This window comes from Equus asinus, chromosome 4 (assembly GCF_041296235.1).
Source record: "Equus asinus isolate D_3611 breed Donkey chromosome 4, EquAss-T2T_v2, whole genome shotgun sequence".
Lineage (NCBI taxonomy): Eukaryota > Metazoa > Chordata > Mammalia > Perissodactyla > Equidae > Equus > Equus asinus.
This window is the reverse complement of record NC_091793.1, coordinates 39,359,626-39,376,800: the sequence shown is the minus strand read 5'-3', so window position 1 is coordinate 39,376,800 and position 17,175 is coordinate 39,359,626. Positions and strand designations below refer to the sequence as shown.

At 35.2% G+C, this 17,175-nt stretch overlaps 1 protein-coding gene across 16 annotated transcripts in view; it reads left to right on the top strand.

Annotated features, from left to right (window-relative positions):
- Positions 1-17,175, top strand: part of ANKS1B (ankyrin repeat and sterile alpha motif domain containing 1B) — a 1,016,307-nt gene that overhangs the window by 580,570 nt on the left and 418,562 nt on the right. For 14 of the 16 annotated variants that reach the window (XM_044745264.2, XM_044745227.2, XM_044745210.2 and 11 more), the window contains 2 exons: positions 4,430-5,019; positions 6,718-6,790. In XM_044745264.2, the coding sequence (XP_044601199.1) occupies positions 4,430-5,019; positions 6,718-6,790 (663 nt within the window). The remainder of the gene's footprint in view (positions 1-4,429; positions 5,020-6,717; positions 6,791-17,175) is intronic. The other 2 variants (XM_044745274.2, XM_070507125.1) reach the window with 1 other exon arrangement.

Here is a 17,175-nt window from a genome sequence, read left to right as displayed (position 1 = left end):
ATCATGTTGTATGATCCTTTTAATGTATTGTTGAATTCTTTTTGTTTATATTTTGTTGAGGATTTTTGCATCTATGCATATTAGGAATATTGGCCTGTAATTTTCTTTTATTATAGTGTCTTTACCTGATTTTGGTGGCAGGGCAATGTTGTTCTTGTATAATCAGTTTGGAAGTGTTCTTTCCTCTTCAATTTTTGGGAATAATTTGAGAAGGATAGATAGTAACTCTTCTTTAAATGTTTTGTAGAATTCACTTGTGAAGCCATCTGGTCCTGAATTTTTGTTTATTGGGAGTTTTCTGATTACTGATTCAATTTCATTACTAGTAATTGGTCTGTTCCTATTTTTTTTCTGTTTCTTCCTGATTAAGTTGTGGAAGATTGGATGTTTCTAAAAATTTATCCATTTCTTCTAGGTTGTCCAATTTGTTGGCATATAATTGTTTATAGTAGTCTCTTATGATCCTTTGTATTTCTGTGCAGTTGGTTGTAACTTCTCTGCTTTCACTTCTGATTTTATTTATTCGAGCCCTCTCTCTTTCTCTTGATGAGTCTGGCTAAAAGTTTATCAATTTTGCTCATCTTTTCAAGGAATCAGCTCTTAGTTTCACTGATCTTTTCCATTGTTTTATTAGTCTCTAGTTCATTTATTTCCACTCTAATCTTTATTATATCCTTCTTTCTACTAACTTTAGGCTTTGTTTGTTCTTCTTTTTTTTAGTTCCTTTATGTGTAAGGTTGGATTGTTTGTTTGAGATTTTTCTTGTTTCCTGAGGTAGCCCTGTATTGCTATAAGCTTCCCTCTTAGAACTGTTTTTGCTGCATCCCATAGATTTTTAGAATGTTGTGTTTCCATTTTCATTTGTTTAGAAGTATTTTTTAATTTCCTCCTTGATTTCTTCATTGACCCATTGTTTGTTTAGTAACATGTTGTTTAGCCTCTAGGTATTTGTGTTTTTCCCAGTTTTCTTCTGGCAATTGATTTCTAGTGTCATACTCTTGTATCTAGTCAGAGAAGATGCTTGATATCATTTCAGTCTTCTTAAATTTATTGAGACTTGTTTTGTGGCCTACCATGTGATCTATCCTGGAGAACATTCCAGGTGCACTTGAAAAGTATGTGTATTGTTCTGTTTTTGGATGGAATGTTCTGTATACATCTATTAAGTCCATCTGCTCTAAAGTGTCATTTAAGGCCCATGTTTCTTTGATGATTTTATGTCTGGATGATCTATCTATTGATGTAAATGTGGTGTTGTAGTCCCCTGCTATTATTGTATTACTGTCAATTTCCCTGTTTCTGTCTATTAATATTTGCTTTATGTAATTAGGTGCTCCTATGTTAGGTACATAGATATTTACAAGTGTTGCATCCTCTTCTTGGATTTATTTCTTTATAATTATGCAATGCCCTTCTTTGTCTCTTGCTACAGTCTTTGTTTTAAAGTCTATTTTTCCTGATATATGTCTTGCTACCCAAGGTTTCCTTTTGTTTCTATTTCCATGGAATATCTTTTTCCATTCCTTCACTTTCAGTCTGTGTTTGTCTTTAGATCTGAAGTGAGTCTCTTTTAGGCAGTATATATACGTGTCTTGTTTTTTTGTTAATTCAACCACCCTGTGTCTTTTGAATGGAGCATTTAGTCCATTTACATTTAAAGTAACTATTGATAAGTATGTGCTTATTGCCATTTTGTTCATTGTTTTCTGGTTGTTTTTGTAGTTTTTCTCTCTTCCTTTCTTCTTTTCTTGCTCTCTTCTGTTGTGATTTGATGACTTTCTTTAGTGTTATATTTATATTCATTTCTATATTTTTTGTTTATCTATTATAGGTTTTTAGTTTGTGGTTACAATGAGCTTCATATTTAACAATCTATGTATATAGTAGTCTATTTTAAGTTAATGATCCCTTCAATTCAAGCACTTTCTTAAAGCATAACATTTTCACTTCTCTCACCCAAGTGTTATGTTTTTGACATCATATTTTACATTTTTTTATTTTGTGTATACCTTAACTAATTATTGTAGATGTAAATGATTTTACTACTTTTGTCTTTTAACCTTTAAACAAGCTATATAGATGCTTGATCCACGACCTTTGCTATAGGTTTGCCATTACCAGTGAGATTTTTTTTTCTCTTATAATTTTTATTATTTCTAGTTATGGCCTTTTTTCCCTCCATGAAAAGATGTCTGTTTAGCATTTCTTGTAAGGCTAGTTCAGTGATGATGAACTCCTTTAGCTTTTGCATGTCTGGGAAACTCTCTCTTCTTCAATTTTGAATGAAAACCTTGCCACGTTGAGTATTCTTGGTTGTAAGTTTTTTCTTTCAGCACTTTGAATATATCATGCCACTCCCTTCTTGCCTGTAAAGTTCCTACTGAAAAATCAGCTGATAGTGTTATGGGGGCTCCCTTTTACATAACTAATTGTTTTTCTCTTGCTGCTTTTCTCTCTTTATCTTAACTTTTGACATTTTAATTATTATAAGTCTTGGTGTGGGTCTCTTTGGGTTCATCTTATTTAGGACTCTCTGTATTTCCTGAACTTGGGAGTCTGTTTCCTTCACCAGATTGGGGAAGTTTCAGCCATGATTTCTTCAAGTAGGTTTTCTGCCCCTTTCTCTCTCTCTCTTCTCCCTCTGGGGCCCCTAATGCGAATTTTAGTATGCCTGATGTTGTCCCAGAGATACTTTAAGGTATTCTCATTTTTTTTAATTTTTTTTTTTTTTGGCTGTTCTGATTGGATGATTTCCATTACCCTGTCTTCCAGATCACTGATCCATTCTTCTGCATCATTTAATCTGCTGTTGATTGCCTTTAGTGTATTTTTCACTTCAGTTATTGTATTCTTCAGCTCTCATTGATTCTTTTTCATATTTTCTACATTTTTGTTGAAGCTATCACTGCAGTCATCCATTGTTTTCCTGAGTTGGGTGATCATCTTTATGACCATTCCTTAGAACTCTATCTGGTAGATTCCTTATCTTCACTTCATTTAGTTCTTTTTCTTAGGTTTTGTCTTCTTTTGTTTGGAATGTATTCCTTTGTTTCCTCATTTTGCCTAACTCTCTGTGTTTGTTTCTGTGGATCAGCTGTATCTCCCAGTCTTGAAGAGGTGGCCTTATGTAGAAGGTAACCTATAGGGCCTAGTAGTGCAATCCCCCTTGCTCACCAGACCCAGGTGCTCCAGGTGTGTCCTCTGTGTAGACTGCATGCACCTTCCTGTTGTGCCATTGCTGTGGGTGCATTGGTGTGTGGATCTGGTCCCCCGGAGCTGGAACCACCTAGTATGGGCTCTGGTGCCAGCCAGGGCCACTTACCAGGTGCAGCAGGGTGAGAGCCCCTTTCAGCAAGTCAGCTTTGGATTTGTTGTTATTATATACCACATTGGCTATATTTGACTTTTTCACAAGAGTGGGTTTATGGGCTAATTAGGTAATTAAATTTTTGATCTTGGCAAATATTTAGCTATATTAATTAAAATGACAAGTCAAAAAAGTAAACTGACTTCCTTTGCAAAGTTTTTTGGCCAGATTTTTACACAGTCTATCTTTAAAAGACAAATTAGGTCATAAAAAAGGTCATTTTAAAATCTCAAAGAATGTTTATATTTTATCTTAGAAAAAATTTTAAAGCAATAAAATTATCATTCTTTGGTTTCTTTTCTATATTACATTTTCAAAGATCTGAAAAAGTTCAAAAATAACTATTGCTATTTCAGAAAAGAAAGAAAAAGATAACTTTGTGTTAATAGCTCAACATCAACTTCTTATAAAAGAATCTTGCTTTTTAGTGATATATGGGTTGCATTATCTGCCTATGTTAAGTCTGAACAAATGCTTTTTGTCTAAATTATGTAATCTACATAGAATTATTCTTAATTTTATGTTTAAAGTAACACTATCAGGATTATTAATCTCAAATTATTTCTAATTATGCTTCATTTCAAGATTCTTTTTTAAATTTATTTGTTAGGAGAAGGGCAGAGGGATATCATTATTTATGATCTTGATTTACCTGCCTGATGTCCACTGCACAATGATTCATTTATTGCAAGCATTTGGATGTAGGTGTTTCACTTTAAGAAAATCCAATTTTTTTATCCAGTATAAAACATACTCCCTGGGGACAAGGGAGAAGGGTATGAAATTACTTAATTAATACCCAATTCATAACTTTGAAATGCACCCTAAGGTATATCAGGAAGATCTGGTTCAAACACACGCACAGATACACAAACACACACAAATTCACTATATACATGGCACTCTGTAGAGTCATGGGTATTTCAAAAAGTCAAGATATCACTGTGTAGCAATAAATCAAATGTCTGGACATTGAACAAGTTCAAAAGGCCACTGCTATTGTATCAAGGCTTTTGGAGTCTTTCATAAATAAGCATCCTGACATCTTCCCCTCTTTTGCAGATGACCTCTCTCAACAGGAGGACAATGATCCCCCAAAAGAATATGATCCTGGGCAATTTGCAGGCCTTCTCCATGGATCCTCTCCAGCCTGTGAGTCCCCGGAAAATCCATTTCATCTCTATGGGAAAAAAGATGAACGTGAAGAAGCACAAGATGAAGTCAGCTTGGCAAGTAGTCCTTTGCCTTCCAAGAAATCTCCAATGGAAAATAATTCAGAACCTTCGGTAAAGAAAATTAAACCCAAAGTGGTCAGTAGAACAATTTTTCACAAAAAAAGCAACCAACTCGAAAACCATACTATTGTTGGCACAAGAACAAGTAGGAGTGGATCCCGGAATGGGGACCAATGGATTGTGAACACGGGGGGATTTGTGGAGAGAGCCTGTACCCTGGGGAGAATAAGGTCATTGCCAAAAGCCCTGATCGACATGCATTTATCTAAAAGTGTCTCTAAATCAGATTCTGATCTCATTGCCTACCCTTCAAATGAGAAAACATCAAGAGTTAATAGGAGCGAATCTTCAACTGCTGAACATAGTTCTAAAGGAAATTCTGAAAGAACACCGTCCTTCACTTCCGAATGGGAAGAAGTAAGCTTTGTTCTTGTTCTTTATATAAGGCTTTAGAGTTGAGGGAGGTTTGGGGGAAGGATTTTCAGCCTTTCAAGTCTTTCAGAGGCAAAAAAATATCAACAAATGCATACAGCTCCAAGTGGAAGAGAAAGGTTCTAGGGGTAATACATGATAATTTCACAGCAAGCGTGAAAACACAGTTCCACACATGTGGAGAAATCTATTGTTTCCATAGAAATTGATATCAAGCAGAAGTAATAACTAGCTATGAGGTACAAGAGAATATTCACATTATGTCCTACCAAGCACTGCAGCTGACAAATTGAGGAAAATCTTTGTATTTTTGCTGCTCTGTATCATTTTGCTACTTGCTAAACTTTTTGTTAGCTCGTCTCCCTTTTTTAAAATAACTTATATTTTGAGAAGAGCTCCTTATAATCTTAACCTTAGTGGTAAACAGAATAGTCCTGGCTCTCTTCCAAGTACCATATAATAAACACAAATTACCTAATATTTCCCTTTTACAACTATCAGAGAGACATTAAAGAAAAAATGTGTTGGAGTCAAGTATCACCAATTTAAGCTCTACTTAAAGATAAAGTCTTTAATTTCATAGAATTACTCAGAAAGTAAGTATACTGTAAGGTTATGAAATATCATCCTTTGTCCCAAGGAGGACTACGTCATAAAATAATGTTTCTTGCTTTTCCTTGAATTTCTGCAAAGCATCGACCACACTCGCTCTTGGCATTTCATTCTAACATGTCACATTTTGTCTCTCAAAAGACTGTGCCACTTGGATTAGGTTTTAAAGCACACTAGGTCACTGCAGTATTCTGAGAACTAGAAAGGGAAATGGTTCTGATATTGACATTCTGAATTGAGCTGTTTGGGAAAATCACTTATCTCTCTGCATCTGTTTCAGAGTGAACAAAATGGGACATTTAAGTAATACTCATCGTCCTTTCTGAAACCTGCCATTTTACTAAGGTTGTTAAGATTATGAGGAGGGGGATTAAACCATAAACGGCTAAAGCTTAGATAGTGGTATCTTCCTATAGATTCCATACTAGTAGCTTGATAGTTTAATTGAATCTATCCATTGCTTATGTGTATTAACTCTGTGAATAACATCTGAAGTCCGTTTTGAACCAGGCAGGTTTAATTAACATTTAACTTATCTCTTAGAATTAAGTTGTTTCCATGCCTAGATTCTTGTGATTACATGCCACAAATCAGCCTGTGGCTGATCAAACCATTGAGTAAGAACTTGGTTCCCATGGCCCTGCCCACAAACTGAAACCTGCCCCTTCACCAGTCAGATGAGATGCATGCCTCAGACACAAGAGGAAGGATGCCCGAGAGGACAGACCTCATCACATGGGCTCATCCTCAACCTCTTGCCCTTCTGAGTTTAAAGAATACACAATTCCTAATTTACTGACCCATGTAGGTCCAAACAAAGTTTAATTTAGAAAATACAAAGAAAAGGTAACTGATTTTGGAAGTTTAAGAAAGGAAAACTTAGTTAATGTTTTTAGAAGCAATTCAAAAGATGTTTGCTTCCCTTTAAACCTTTGTTTGTCAGTCTCTTAACTGTACTATTTAGCAGTAATAGTATCAAGAATATATGCTTCTGGCATTTGAAAGTTATTTTAAAATGCAATGCTAAAAGTGAATGTAGTAATTCATTTATATGATTTTTGTTTCTCACAGATTGACAAAATAATGAGTTCCATAGATGTTGGAATTAACAGTGGACTTAAAGAAATAAATGGTGAGATCACAAGTAAGGAAACCTCTGCTCTACCTTGTAATGGATAAATGTGTTCAAGAACTAGCTAGAAAATGATGGTCTTTAGATAATTTCATGTTTTATCATAATAACAGCAGCTGCAAATTATTTCCTTCCTCTCATATCAAAGACCTGTGACCTCTAAACAACATCAATTCTAAGTACATTGATTTAGCAAAGTGAAAGATATTTTCCCATATGCTATTTCACCATGCCAGTTAACATTAACGGAGTTTCAACTTTAAGAGCTAAGTATAAACACTTCAAAGTGTTTCAAATATGTTCAAAGTGTGGTGGAATATGATGACTTAATACACTACTATCTCTTGTTCAGTGAAATACCTCATTTCATCCTGGCCAAAGTGGTTAACAACTTCTCCAAGGTGTAAGCTCCAGTATGGCAAGAACTATGTGTTACTCATCTTCGTATATCCCAGAATACCTAGTAGAGTCTCACAAATAGTCAGTTTTGCAATCACTATTTAATATATTACCTTTTAATATAATACCCTTAATATATTACCTTTTCTTCCCTACAATTAAAGCTCAGAGTGGAAGGCCATTTGTACCTTTCTCTGAAGACTTTTTGCTTAATACTGATGGGTGATGCCATATAGCTAAACCTAAAAATAACAGTAATATTCATACTAAAGAAACTGCTCTTCTGGAAAGAGTCAAAGACCCAGCTCCATTTCTACCCTCCCACTACATAGTATTGTAACTGTAGATTAGATAGATCTATAAAATTTGAAGTTAAAACAGGTGATTTCTAAGCTCTCAGGAGAACTCATGTTTAAGTTAGTAGCGATACTTGATGTTTCTGTAGAGATAATAAGAATAAAGTCTGTGAGAGAGAAGCCTTGATATATTATAGGGTAAACAGTTACGGGACTCTGTGGCCCTTTGACTAGTCACCAGGGCTTTTAAACAGCACTCCAAGTGACTCTTAAGCACAGGAAAGTTGGAGACCAGTTCTCTTATGGTGCACTCGGCCTGGGTGGATAAGAAGTAAAATGGAAATCCAGGCTTGCAGTCACTGAAGGGAATATTCAGGTCTAAATGAGACCCTTCTAGGGCTCACTTATTTCTCCTGTGCTAGAACAAGAACTTAAATTATTCTAATATGGCCGGCCCATATTAATTAAGCAATAATTTTTTTAAAAGTTAAATATTTTTTCTGAAATGTACATTTGTTTTAGATTTTAGAAACTAAAAATTTTTGAAAAATTGTGTGCATATGTTTAGTGATACAAGTATGATATTAGCTCTGTGGTAGCATGTGTAACCAGGTCTCTCACACAGAAATGCTGATAAATATTGAGGACTTTCCTGGTATCCAAAGAACTAGCGTAGGAATGTATGTTGCCACCTAGTTCTTTCAGGTATGCTAACAGAATAATTTCAAGAAAGTTGTAGGAATGCAGATTTTTGATTGATGTGACTATTGATTTTCTTATCAATAGTAAATTCCCTGATACTAAGGATGTTCAAGCAAAGACCTACAGCTTTTTTGTTGGGAGACTTAGGTGACGTTGAGCATTACTCTAATGTTCTAAAATTCTTTAAGCAGGTAGTACCACAGAATTGTAAAAATATCATAAATGTGATTATAGTGAAAATAAGGGAAATGTTAAAAATGCCACTCAGGCAAAGCTGCCTTTGAAAGGTATTTTAATGGTAAAGAAATCCACAGATTATTTTCCCTTAATTCTCCTCTTTTCACCTCTCATACCCGGATCCTACCCATTGCCTCTATTTACTATTTTTCTACAGTGACAATGAAAACGGAAGTAGAGACTCAGTCCTCAAAGCATCATTACTATTAACAAAGACTGGTTCTGTATGCGCCTTAATTTTCACCTCTTAATTACACAGTAATTATGAACATGTGGCATTCCCATTGGCTATTAGGCCATTTGTGAATTATGGCTCTACTGGGCTACAGGCTTTTCCCTCTCAAAGCTAGATAAAACTAGAGAGGTGATAAACAGTCCTACAAAGATGGCATTCCAGGAATAATGTATTGGGGTACTGAGTGTGGTCAGGAAATCACATGATGAAGTAAAAAATCAGAGAGATGTGAATTCAAATTTCAGCTCTGCTTTTACTAGCTGCTTGATCTCAGGCAACTCAGTTTTCTCATCAACAGAAATGGGGATATTAATATAGGATCTTTGTAGAGACATGAGCAATGGCATATATGTAGAGTCTGACACAAGTCGATATGTGTTACATTTTGGCTCCCCACTTGCCCTACCATGTGGGAGACGTTGTGTTTGACACTGTGGGCATACCAAGATAAAAACACATAAGCCCTTTCCATAAGAACCTTATGATGCACAACTAAAATATACAACTATGTACTGGGGGATTTGGGGAGAAAAAGCAAAAAAAAAAGAAAGAAAAAGATTGGCAACAGCTGTTAGCTCAGGTGCCAATCTTGAAAAAAAAAAAAGAACCTTATGATGTTAGCTAGTCTCACGGTCTTTGTGTTAAATTTGCTGTATTCTTTGAAATTGTTGTGATGTGTCAGTTGGAATACTGGTCATAACAAGCCCAATGGTTAATTGGTACCAGATAAGGTAGTTACTAAAAGAGAGCATAAAATTCCAGGGTACCCCAGCAAAAAAACCCAGAAAATTCTAGACTCTATCAATGTAAATAGTCTAAATTATTTTGAGATCATATTGGTCTATAACATTGTGTAAATTTCAGGTGTACATTATTATATTTCAGCTTCTGTGTAGACTGCGTGTTGACCACCAATAGTCTATTTTTATCCATCACCATATATATGTGCCTCTTTACTCCTTTCATTCTTCCCACTTCCCTTCCCCTCTGGTAACCACTAATCCATTCTCCATATCTATGTGTTTCTTTGCTTATCTTCCACATATGAGTGAAATCATATGATATTTGTCTTTCTCTGTCTGACTTATTTTGCTTGGCATAATACCATCAAGGTTCATCCATGTTGTTGAATATGGCACAATTTGTCCTTTTTTATGACTAATATTCCATTGTATATATACCACATCTTCTTTATCCATTCATCTGTTGATGGGTATTTGGGTTGCTTCCACATCTTGAATAATGCTGCGATGAACATAGGGCTGCATAAATCTCTGAATTGTTGATTTCATGTTCTTTGGATAAATACCCAGAAGTGGAATAGCTGAATCATATGGTGTTTCTATTTTTAATTTTTTGAGAAATCTCCGTACTGTTTTCCATAGTGGCTGTACCAGTTTTCACTCCCTCCAGATTGTATGAGGGTTCCCTTTTCTCCACATCCTCTCCGACACTTGTTATTTCTTGTGTTTTTAATAATAGCCATTCTGACAGGTATAAGGTGATATCTCATTGTAGTTTTGATTTGCATTTCCCTAATAATTAGTGATGCTGAACATCTTTTCTTGTGCCTGTTGGCTATCTGTATATCTTCTTTGGGAAATGTCTGTTCATATCCTCTGCCCATTTTTTGATCAGGTTGTTTGATTTTTTTGTTGTTGAGTTGTATGAGTTCTTTATATATTTTGGAAATTAACTCCTTGTCAGATACATGATTTGCAAATATTTTCTCCAAGTTAATGAGTTGTCTTTTCATTTTTTTTTTTGATGGCTTCCTTTGCCATGTAGAAGATTTTTAGTCTGATGTAGTCTCATTTGTTTATTTTGCTTGTTTGTTTCTTTTGCCTGAGGAGACATGGTATTCAAAAAGATACTGAGACCGATGCCAAAAAGCATACTGCCTATGTTTTCTTCTACAAGTTTTATGGTTTCAGATTTTACATTAAAATCTTTAATCCTTTTTGAGTTAATTTTTGTGTATGGCATAAGGTAATGGTCTACTTTCATTCTTTTGCATGTGATTGTCCAGTTTTCCCAACACCTAAATGGTCTAAATTATTTTTATGAAATCTGAGTATCCTCTTTTTTCTTGATAGTGGGAAAGATGTGCAATGAAATTAATGGAAGGTAATTTTAGAATAAGCAAGAGGAAATACTACTTTACCTAGGAGATATTGTCAGTCTCTAGACTTTTGCTGTGCAAGGCCACTGAGCCCATCACTATGTCTGGCTTTAATAGAGCTGCATAGTTTCTTGAGCATTTATGGTGATTGTTGCTAAAAAACCTCCAAAGATGATTGAGAGAATAAAATCATAACCAATAGAGATACATGAAGGATCAGGGTCAGCAATAAATTTTCCATGTCTTGCCCATTTTGTTTCAAAGTTTTTGTTTGCCCTTACCCCCACCTGCATATGTGAATTTTAGGAATTCTGTAAACAAAATATTTATTGGACCAGGAAGATTTGGAACACGCTCATCGTCACTCTCCCATCAATATGAACCAGCTCAAAGTTTGAGCAGTCTCTATGAACTAGTTCCACTCACAGAAACCACTTTCCTCTTTTTTAAAAAAAGATTTCCTCAGCAATTACATGGTAGTTTGAAACTTATCAAGAAACCTCAACTGTCCAGGACTAAGACAAATAAAAGTAAATAAAATTTACTGCATTAATTTTAAGTCAGTCCCTTAGGTTCTCACTCAGAATAATATTAATGCATAATTTTTGCAAACGTAACTTCTGGTTTCCCACTGGAAACCAGATTTAAATGCCAAACAAGTTGGCCCTGTCAGTATAATTCGTTATATTGAATACCTCATATTATGTAGAATATCCTGTTCTTTGGTGATGCTAGGTATGTGATATGATAGTAAATTTTATATCTTCATGTACTCCCATGTATAGGATTTTTCAGAGAACAAGTTTTGAAGTTAGATAGACTTGGTTTCAGATCCCAGCTTTGCAATTCACTGGCTTTGTGACCTCTTTGATGCTTCCTCCTCTATAAATTCAGAGTTTGCACAATCACCTCATAAGACTTCTATAAGATTAAATTATATACTTGTACTACTATAACCTAGAACATTCCAGGTGATCAATAAATAAAAATTCTCTTTCCTTCTTATCCAAGTATGCATGACTTACCTTTCCAATTAGAGTGTTTGCTACACAGGAAGATACTTGGGAAATCTTGCTTATCTTTTCGATCAGTGAGGATTGTAGTTGAGATAACTACTCATATTCTAATTGCTTTCATGTGGAGTCTTTCTTCCACATGAAGTTTTATTTCTTAACCACTGTCCTTGTATTACAAGGAAGCACTTTCAAGTTAGGACATTTACCATATTCATTGGAACTCCTTCAAATTGCCACATTTCTAGGAATCTGGTTGATAACCTTCTTGATGAAATTGAGGATCACTTAAGTAAACTGGAGGCAGTAAGTGGCTCCACAGGACTTGCTTATCATTACACAAGAGCAAATATGCAGAGTAATCAAGCGCCCAAACTTTACAGTACAGGGGTGGCAGATAATCTTATAAACACCTTCTATTGCTAAACTGGCTTTAATAATCTCCTGCTACACTAAACAGATTTCAGGTGTATGGACTGTATTAGATTAATCTCAAGTACATGAATATAAAAAATAGTATTTATTTAAAAAGCATTTTTTAAGGCTGGGATTTTTTCAAATGTTTAAGGTTAAATTGTATTCAAAGACAAATGAATTTTTGAAGGATTTCATCATAGACTACACTGTCTATATTGGATAGATAATGTGTAATTCTTAAGCCATTTGCTGAAAAATACATAGCTCTGAAAGCAGTAGCTAACGTTAATCCCACAACCCCACTTTCTAAGCTTTTGCTCTGCTACCTCCAAGAGTCTGAGGGCCATGTTACAGTTCAGAGTCCTTCATAGCTGTAGAGACCCTCCTCAGAAAGTTTCTAAGAATTAAGGCAGAGTAAGTGTTTTCTTTTCTCGTGATCTAAGCTCCACCTTCTCCCATGTCTACAGGAACAGGAAGAGCTCACATGGCCCTTTCCCCAAAGAGGATCTCTTTCTGTGCACATATCTCCACAGCTCCAGAAGCTGCTTCTCCCTGATGTCTTGGAGCTTCCAGCCCCCTAATATTTGTCCACATAGCTCTAGATCTGCATCAGGAGGTATTTTACTACAGATGCAGCTGATAACTGTCCTCCCGCTGAGGTTGCTGATGGCAATATCATTCCTCAAACTCTAGCAGAGCACTTTTAAAAAATGTATTTACAATTTCCCAGAGTTACCCTTTCAGAGACATGACAAAGAGGAAAGAAGCTAAAATGTATTCCATTCTTACCATGCATCAGATACTGTGCAATTTACTCCTGCAAACGTTTTTGCATTCAGTTCTCAAAATAACTCAGTGAGGCCTTATTATACCCATTTTATAGATGAAGAAAGGCTCAGAAAAGTTAAGTAACATGTTGAAGTCTACTGTTGCAAAAGTAGATTTTTTCCTTCCTGAAGGACATACTCCTTTCAATAAAATATGCTGCCTACAAAGAACAGCAGAAGCCAGCCCTTGACTTCTTTCTCTTTTTTTCAAATCATACTCCTATGCACTATAAGGAGCCATCTGAGGATGTTTAGGTGTAGAACCGACCACTTCCTCTTAGTAAAGCCTAAATATTGATATGGAAGCCTTTAGCTCAAACCCCAAAGCACAGGCCACATGGTTATGTATTTAAATGAATCACAGCCCCGAATATCTTCTACCTCCCAATAGTGAATGCATATGCTAATAATGACCTGGGTTTCATTTATTTTCAGAGAAAGAATTTTCCTTGCCTCCAGTAATATTCTTTTTTCCATGAGCTGTTAAATTGCACATAAAAGCCTCTCTGTGAAATGCTTTGCAACAGGCATAATTTATTTTTGAGTTTTATTTCTTTCTACAGTACTATTTTTTAATAGAACCAACTGGGGAAGGTGGTAGTAGAATGTGTTAGCACACAAGCACACTATTTTGTCTAAATCAAGAGAGGACTTATTTTTATTATTATTTTATGTAACACTTCACTGAGTGACAGTTTTTTTTTTTTTCAGATAGGTTAAATCTAAGAAATCCCTTAATAATAGAATACCTAGTAGAAATGTGAATTACACTAATCATTAGGCTAGCATGAGTTAACTAATCTTTATCAAGAGATAGTGTTTATTAATCAACCAATCCAACTGTGTTCTTAACCCAATAGATGCTAAAATGTATTTAACACAATTCATTCCAAATAGTCGTTAAAAACTAAAATAACCTACATAATACAGATTTTGATCACTAGAATATGGCTGAGATTCTCCGGCTTTGAAATTAAAAGTAATATTCACATATGAAATTAGATTTCTCTTAAGTATGAAATAGTTGAGTATTATTCTGTGGCGTGATACTTGCCTGTGATGTATCAATAGTGAGAACTGGTACACTGTTTTCAATTCAACAAAATATTTAACCTTCTAGAAGAGGCCTAGAGAAGTGAGCAAGTATAATCTTCCACTTGTACTGGAGTACTTTCCATAACATCTTTCGTATATGATTAACTAGCATCAACCAACATCCGTTTCCGTATTTCTCATGATGATAAGCTGTATCCAGAGACAGTATGTTCTATCACTGGGAAGTGTAAATTCTTAAGAACTTACTTTTTTGAGTCAAAAATATGTCACCTACAGAGTCATAGCTTTGAATACCCACTCTAATCATTACTAGCAGTGTGACCTTGAGAAAATCATTTCATCAGCCTAAGCCTCACTTCTTCACATGGAAAACAGCTATAACAAATAACACCTACCTCCCTCCAACATCATTGGGAAGATCTAACAGATTACTACATGAGAAAGTAGTCAGCTACATTCCTAGTACATAAGAGACCATAAGAGATGACATCTCCCTTCTTTGACTTCTCTTTTCCCTTCTATCAATTTTTCTCTTAAAAAAACTTCTGGAGACACAAAGGATGGATAATGGCCTATTATTTCTATTCTATGTAAGTATCTTCAGGATATGGATGATATTTTTTATATACCCCTTGCACATTCACCATAGAGCTAAAAAACCAGTTGCAAATAGTCTTCTTTGTAGATACTTTTAGAATATTGGTTGTGGGCCGGCCGGGTGGTGCAGCAGTTAAGTTCGCACGTTCCACTTCTCAGTGGCCCAGGGTTCGCCGGTTCAGATCCCGGGTGCGGACATGGCACCACTTGGCAAAAGCCATGCTGTGGTAGGCATCCCATATATAAAGCAGAGGAAAACGATCATGAATGTTAGCTCAGGGCCAGTCTTCCTCAGCAAAAAGAGGAGGATTGGCAGCAGTTAGCTCAGGGCTAATCTTCCTCAAAAAAATAAAAAATAAAATAAATTTAAAAAAATATTAGTTGAATAACTTCTATATATATATTTCAGTGCATTTTACAAAATCCAGCATTAACGTCCTCATACTGGTAAGAGATTAGGAAGTAAAAATAATTAGGAATAATTTGAAATATAGGTAATAGACCTTCATAAGTTTTGGATCATCATAGTGATTGCTTTTAGATACAAATTTGTTTTCCTAAAATATAATGGAGAATTAAGTGATAAACAAGGGCCACTTACTCATGAGAAAAACTTTATAACTTATACTCATTGTTTCTATGATACACTGTCTTAATAACAAAAGGCTCTTCATCTCCTAGGATTTTGGATACTCCAGAATAAACTTCTAGAGAATTAGGAAATGAAATGTTTTATAAATTTATGAACAAGAGTACCCGGAAATATCATTTATAGGAATGTATTCTAAAGAAGCAACAGGACAAGAGCAAAACATGTGTTTATAAAGATGTTCATTTCAGCATTTTTTATGATTATTAAAAAGTAGAATCAAACCAAATGACCATAAGTAGAAAATTTGTAAAATGATTTGCTGTAATTCCCTCTGATGAAATGTTAAATATCTAATCAAAGATGATATTGTATCAGGACTGGCCCAGTGGCCTAGCAGTTAAGTTCACACACTCTGCTTCTGCGGCCTGGGGCTCGCTGGTTTGGATGCTGGGTGTGGACCTATGCACCACTTATCAAGTCATACCGCAGTGTCATCCCACATATAAAATAGAGGGAGATGGGCACAGAAGTTAGCTCAGGGCCAGTCTTCCTCAGCAAAAGGAGGAGGATCAGCAGTGGATATTAGCTCAGGGCTGATCTTCCTCAAAGAAAAAAAAAAATGCACATGCATGAAAAAGTTCTGGAAGGACATGTGCAAAAAGGTTACTGTGGATATCTCTGGGTAAGATTAGCAATGATTTTTATATTCTGCTTTCCTAAATTTCTTGAAAATTGTGCAATGAGTATACATTACTTTTATTTTCATTGTCTACAGCATTCAATAAAAAAAGTATATGCCAATTTAGTAGGCAAATATAATGGTAAACAAATAAATAATTTATACATAGACAAATATACAAACACCTATGTATAAACATTCATATGTGAAACATAAAATGTTATAGCTATCAATGCTGACAATTAAAGTTTTGCCAAGTGAACACTGTTAGTGAATATGTGATTGTCTTTTTTATGAATTTTGAGCTAAAATGGGTTTCAGTGGTTTCAGAAAAAGGATTCATTTGACTTGGTTTTTTGGGTTTTGGGGGGTTTTTTTAGTGAGGGAGATTTGCCCCAAGTTAAAAATCTGTTGCCAAACTTCTTCTTTTTTTCCTTGAGGAAGATTAGCCCTGAGCTAACATCTGTGCTGATCTTCCTCTATTTTGTATGTGGGTCCCCACCTTGGCATAGTTGACAAGTGGTGTAGGTCAGTGCCCGAGATCCGAACCCGCAAACCCTGGGCCACCAAAGTGGAGCGTACCCAACTTAACCACTATGCCATGGGGCTGGCCCTTCATTTGACTTATTTTTATTTTTTATGTTACTGCAAAAACTATTTTAAAATAGCTACACAAATTTATAAAACAACCATAACCCAGCCCCAGATCAAAATTTTTTTCTTTTGTCCGTGGTTTGGTGTATATGGATATTCTAATGATCTTCTAGTCTTTGTCTAGGAGAACATTCAATTTCTATCTATTAATAATAACTTTACAGGTAGAATTTTGCACTCTTCATTTTCACATCCCATTTCACAAAATTCCATTTTGTCAAATTTTTTTCTTATCCTCTTGCTTTATCCCTCCTGTGAATAGCCATTGTTAGTCTGGTATATATGCTTCCATTCTTTTCTCCAATTTCCTGCAATCATAGATGGATGAGAGATGATAGATAGGTAGATGTTATGTCTTAAAAACATGAAATCATGCTATATAAATTTATCTGAAACTTGTTCTTCTCATTTAACAATGAACCATAACTTCACTTTATATTTATCATCAGTGAAGCAAATAACCTATGAAACAAAATTGCACTCATGAAGTTCACCATCAGAGAGGAAAAGAATTCTGATCTGATGGCTCCTCCCACCTCTGCACTAACTTGCTGTGTGACTTGGAAAGCAA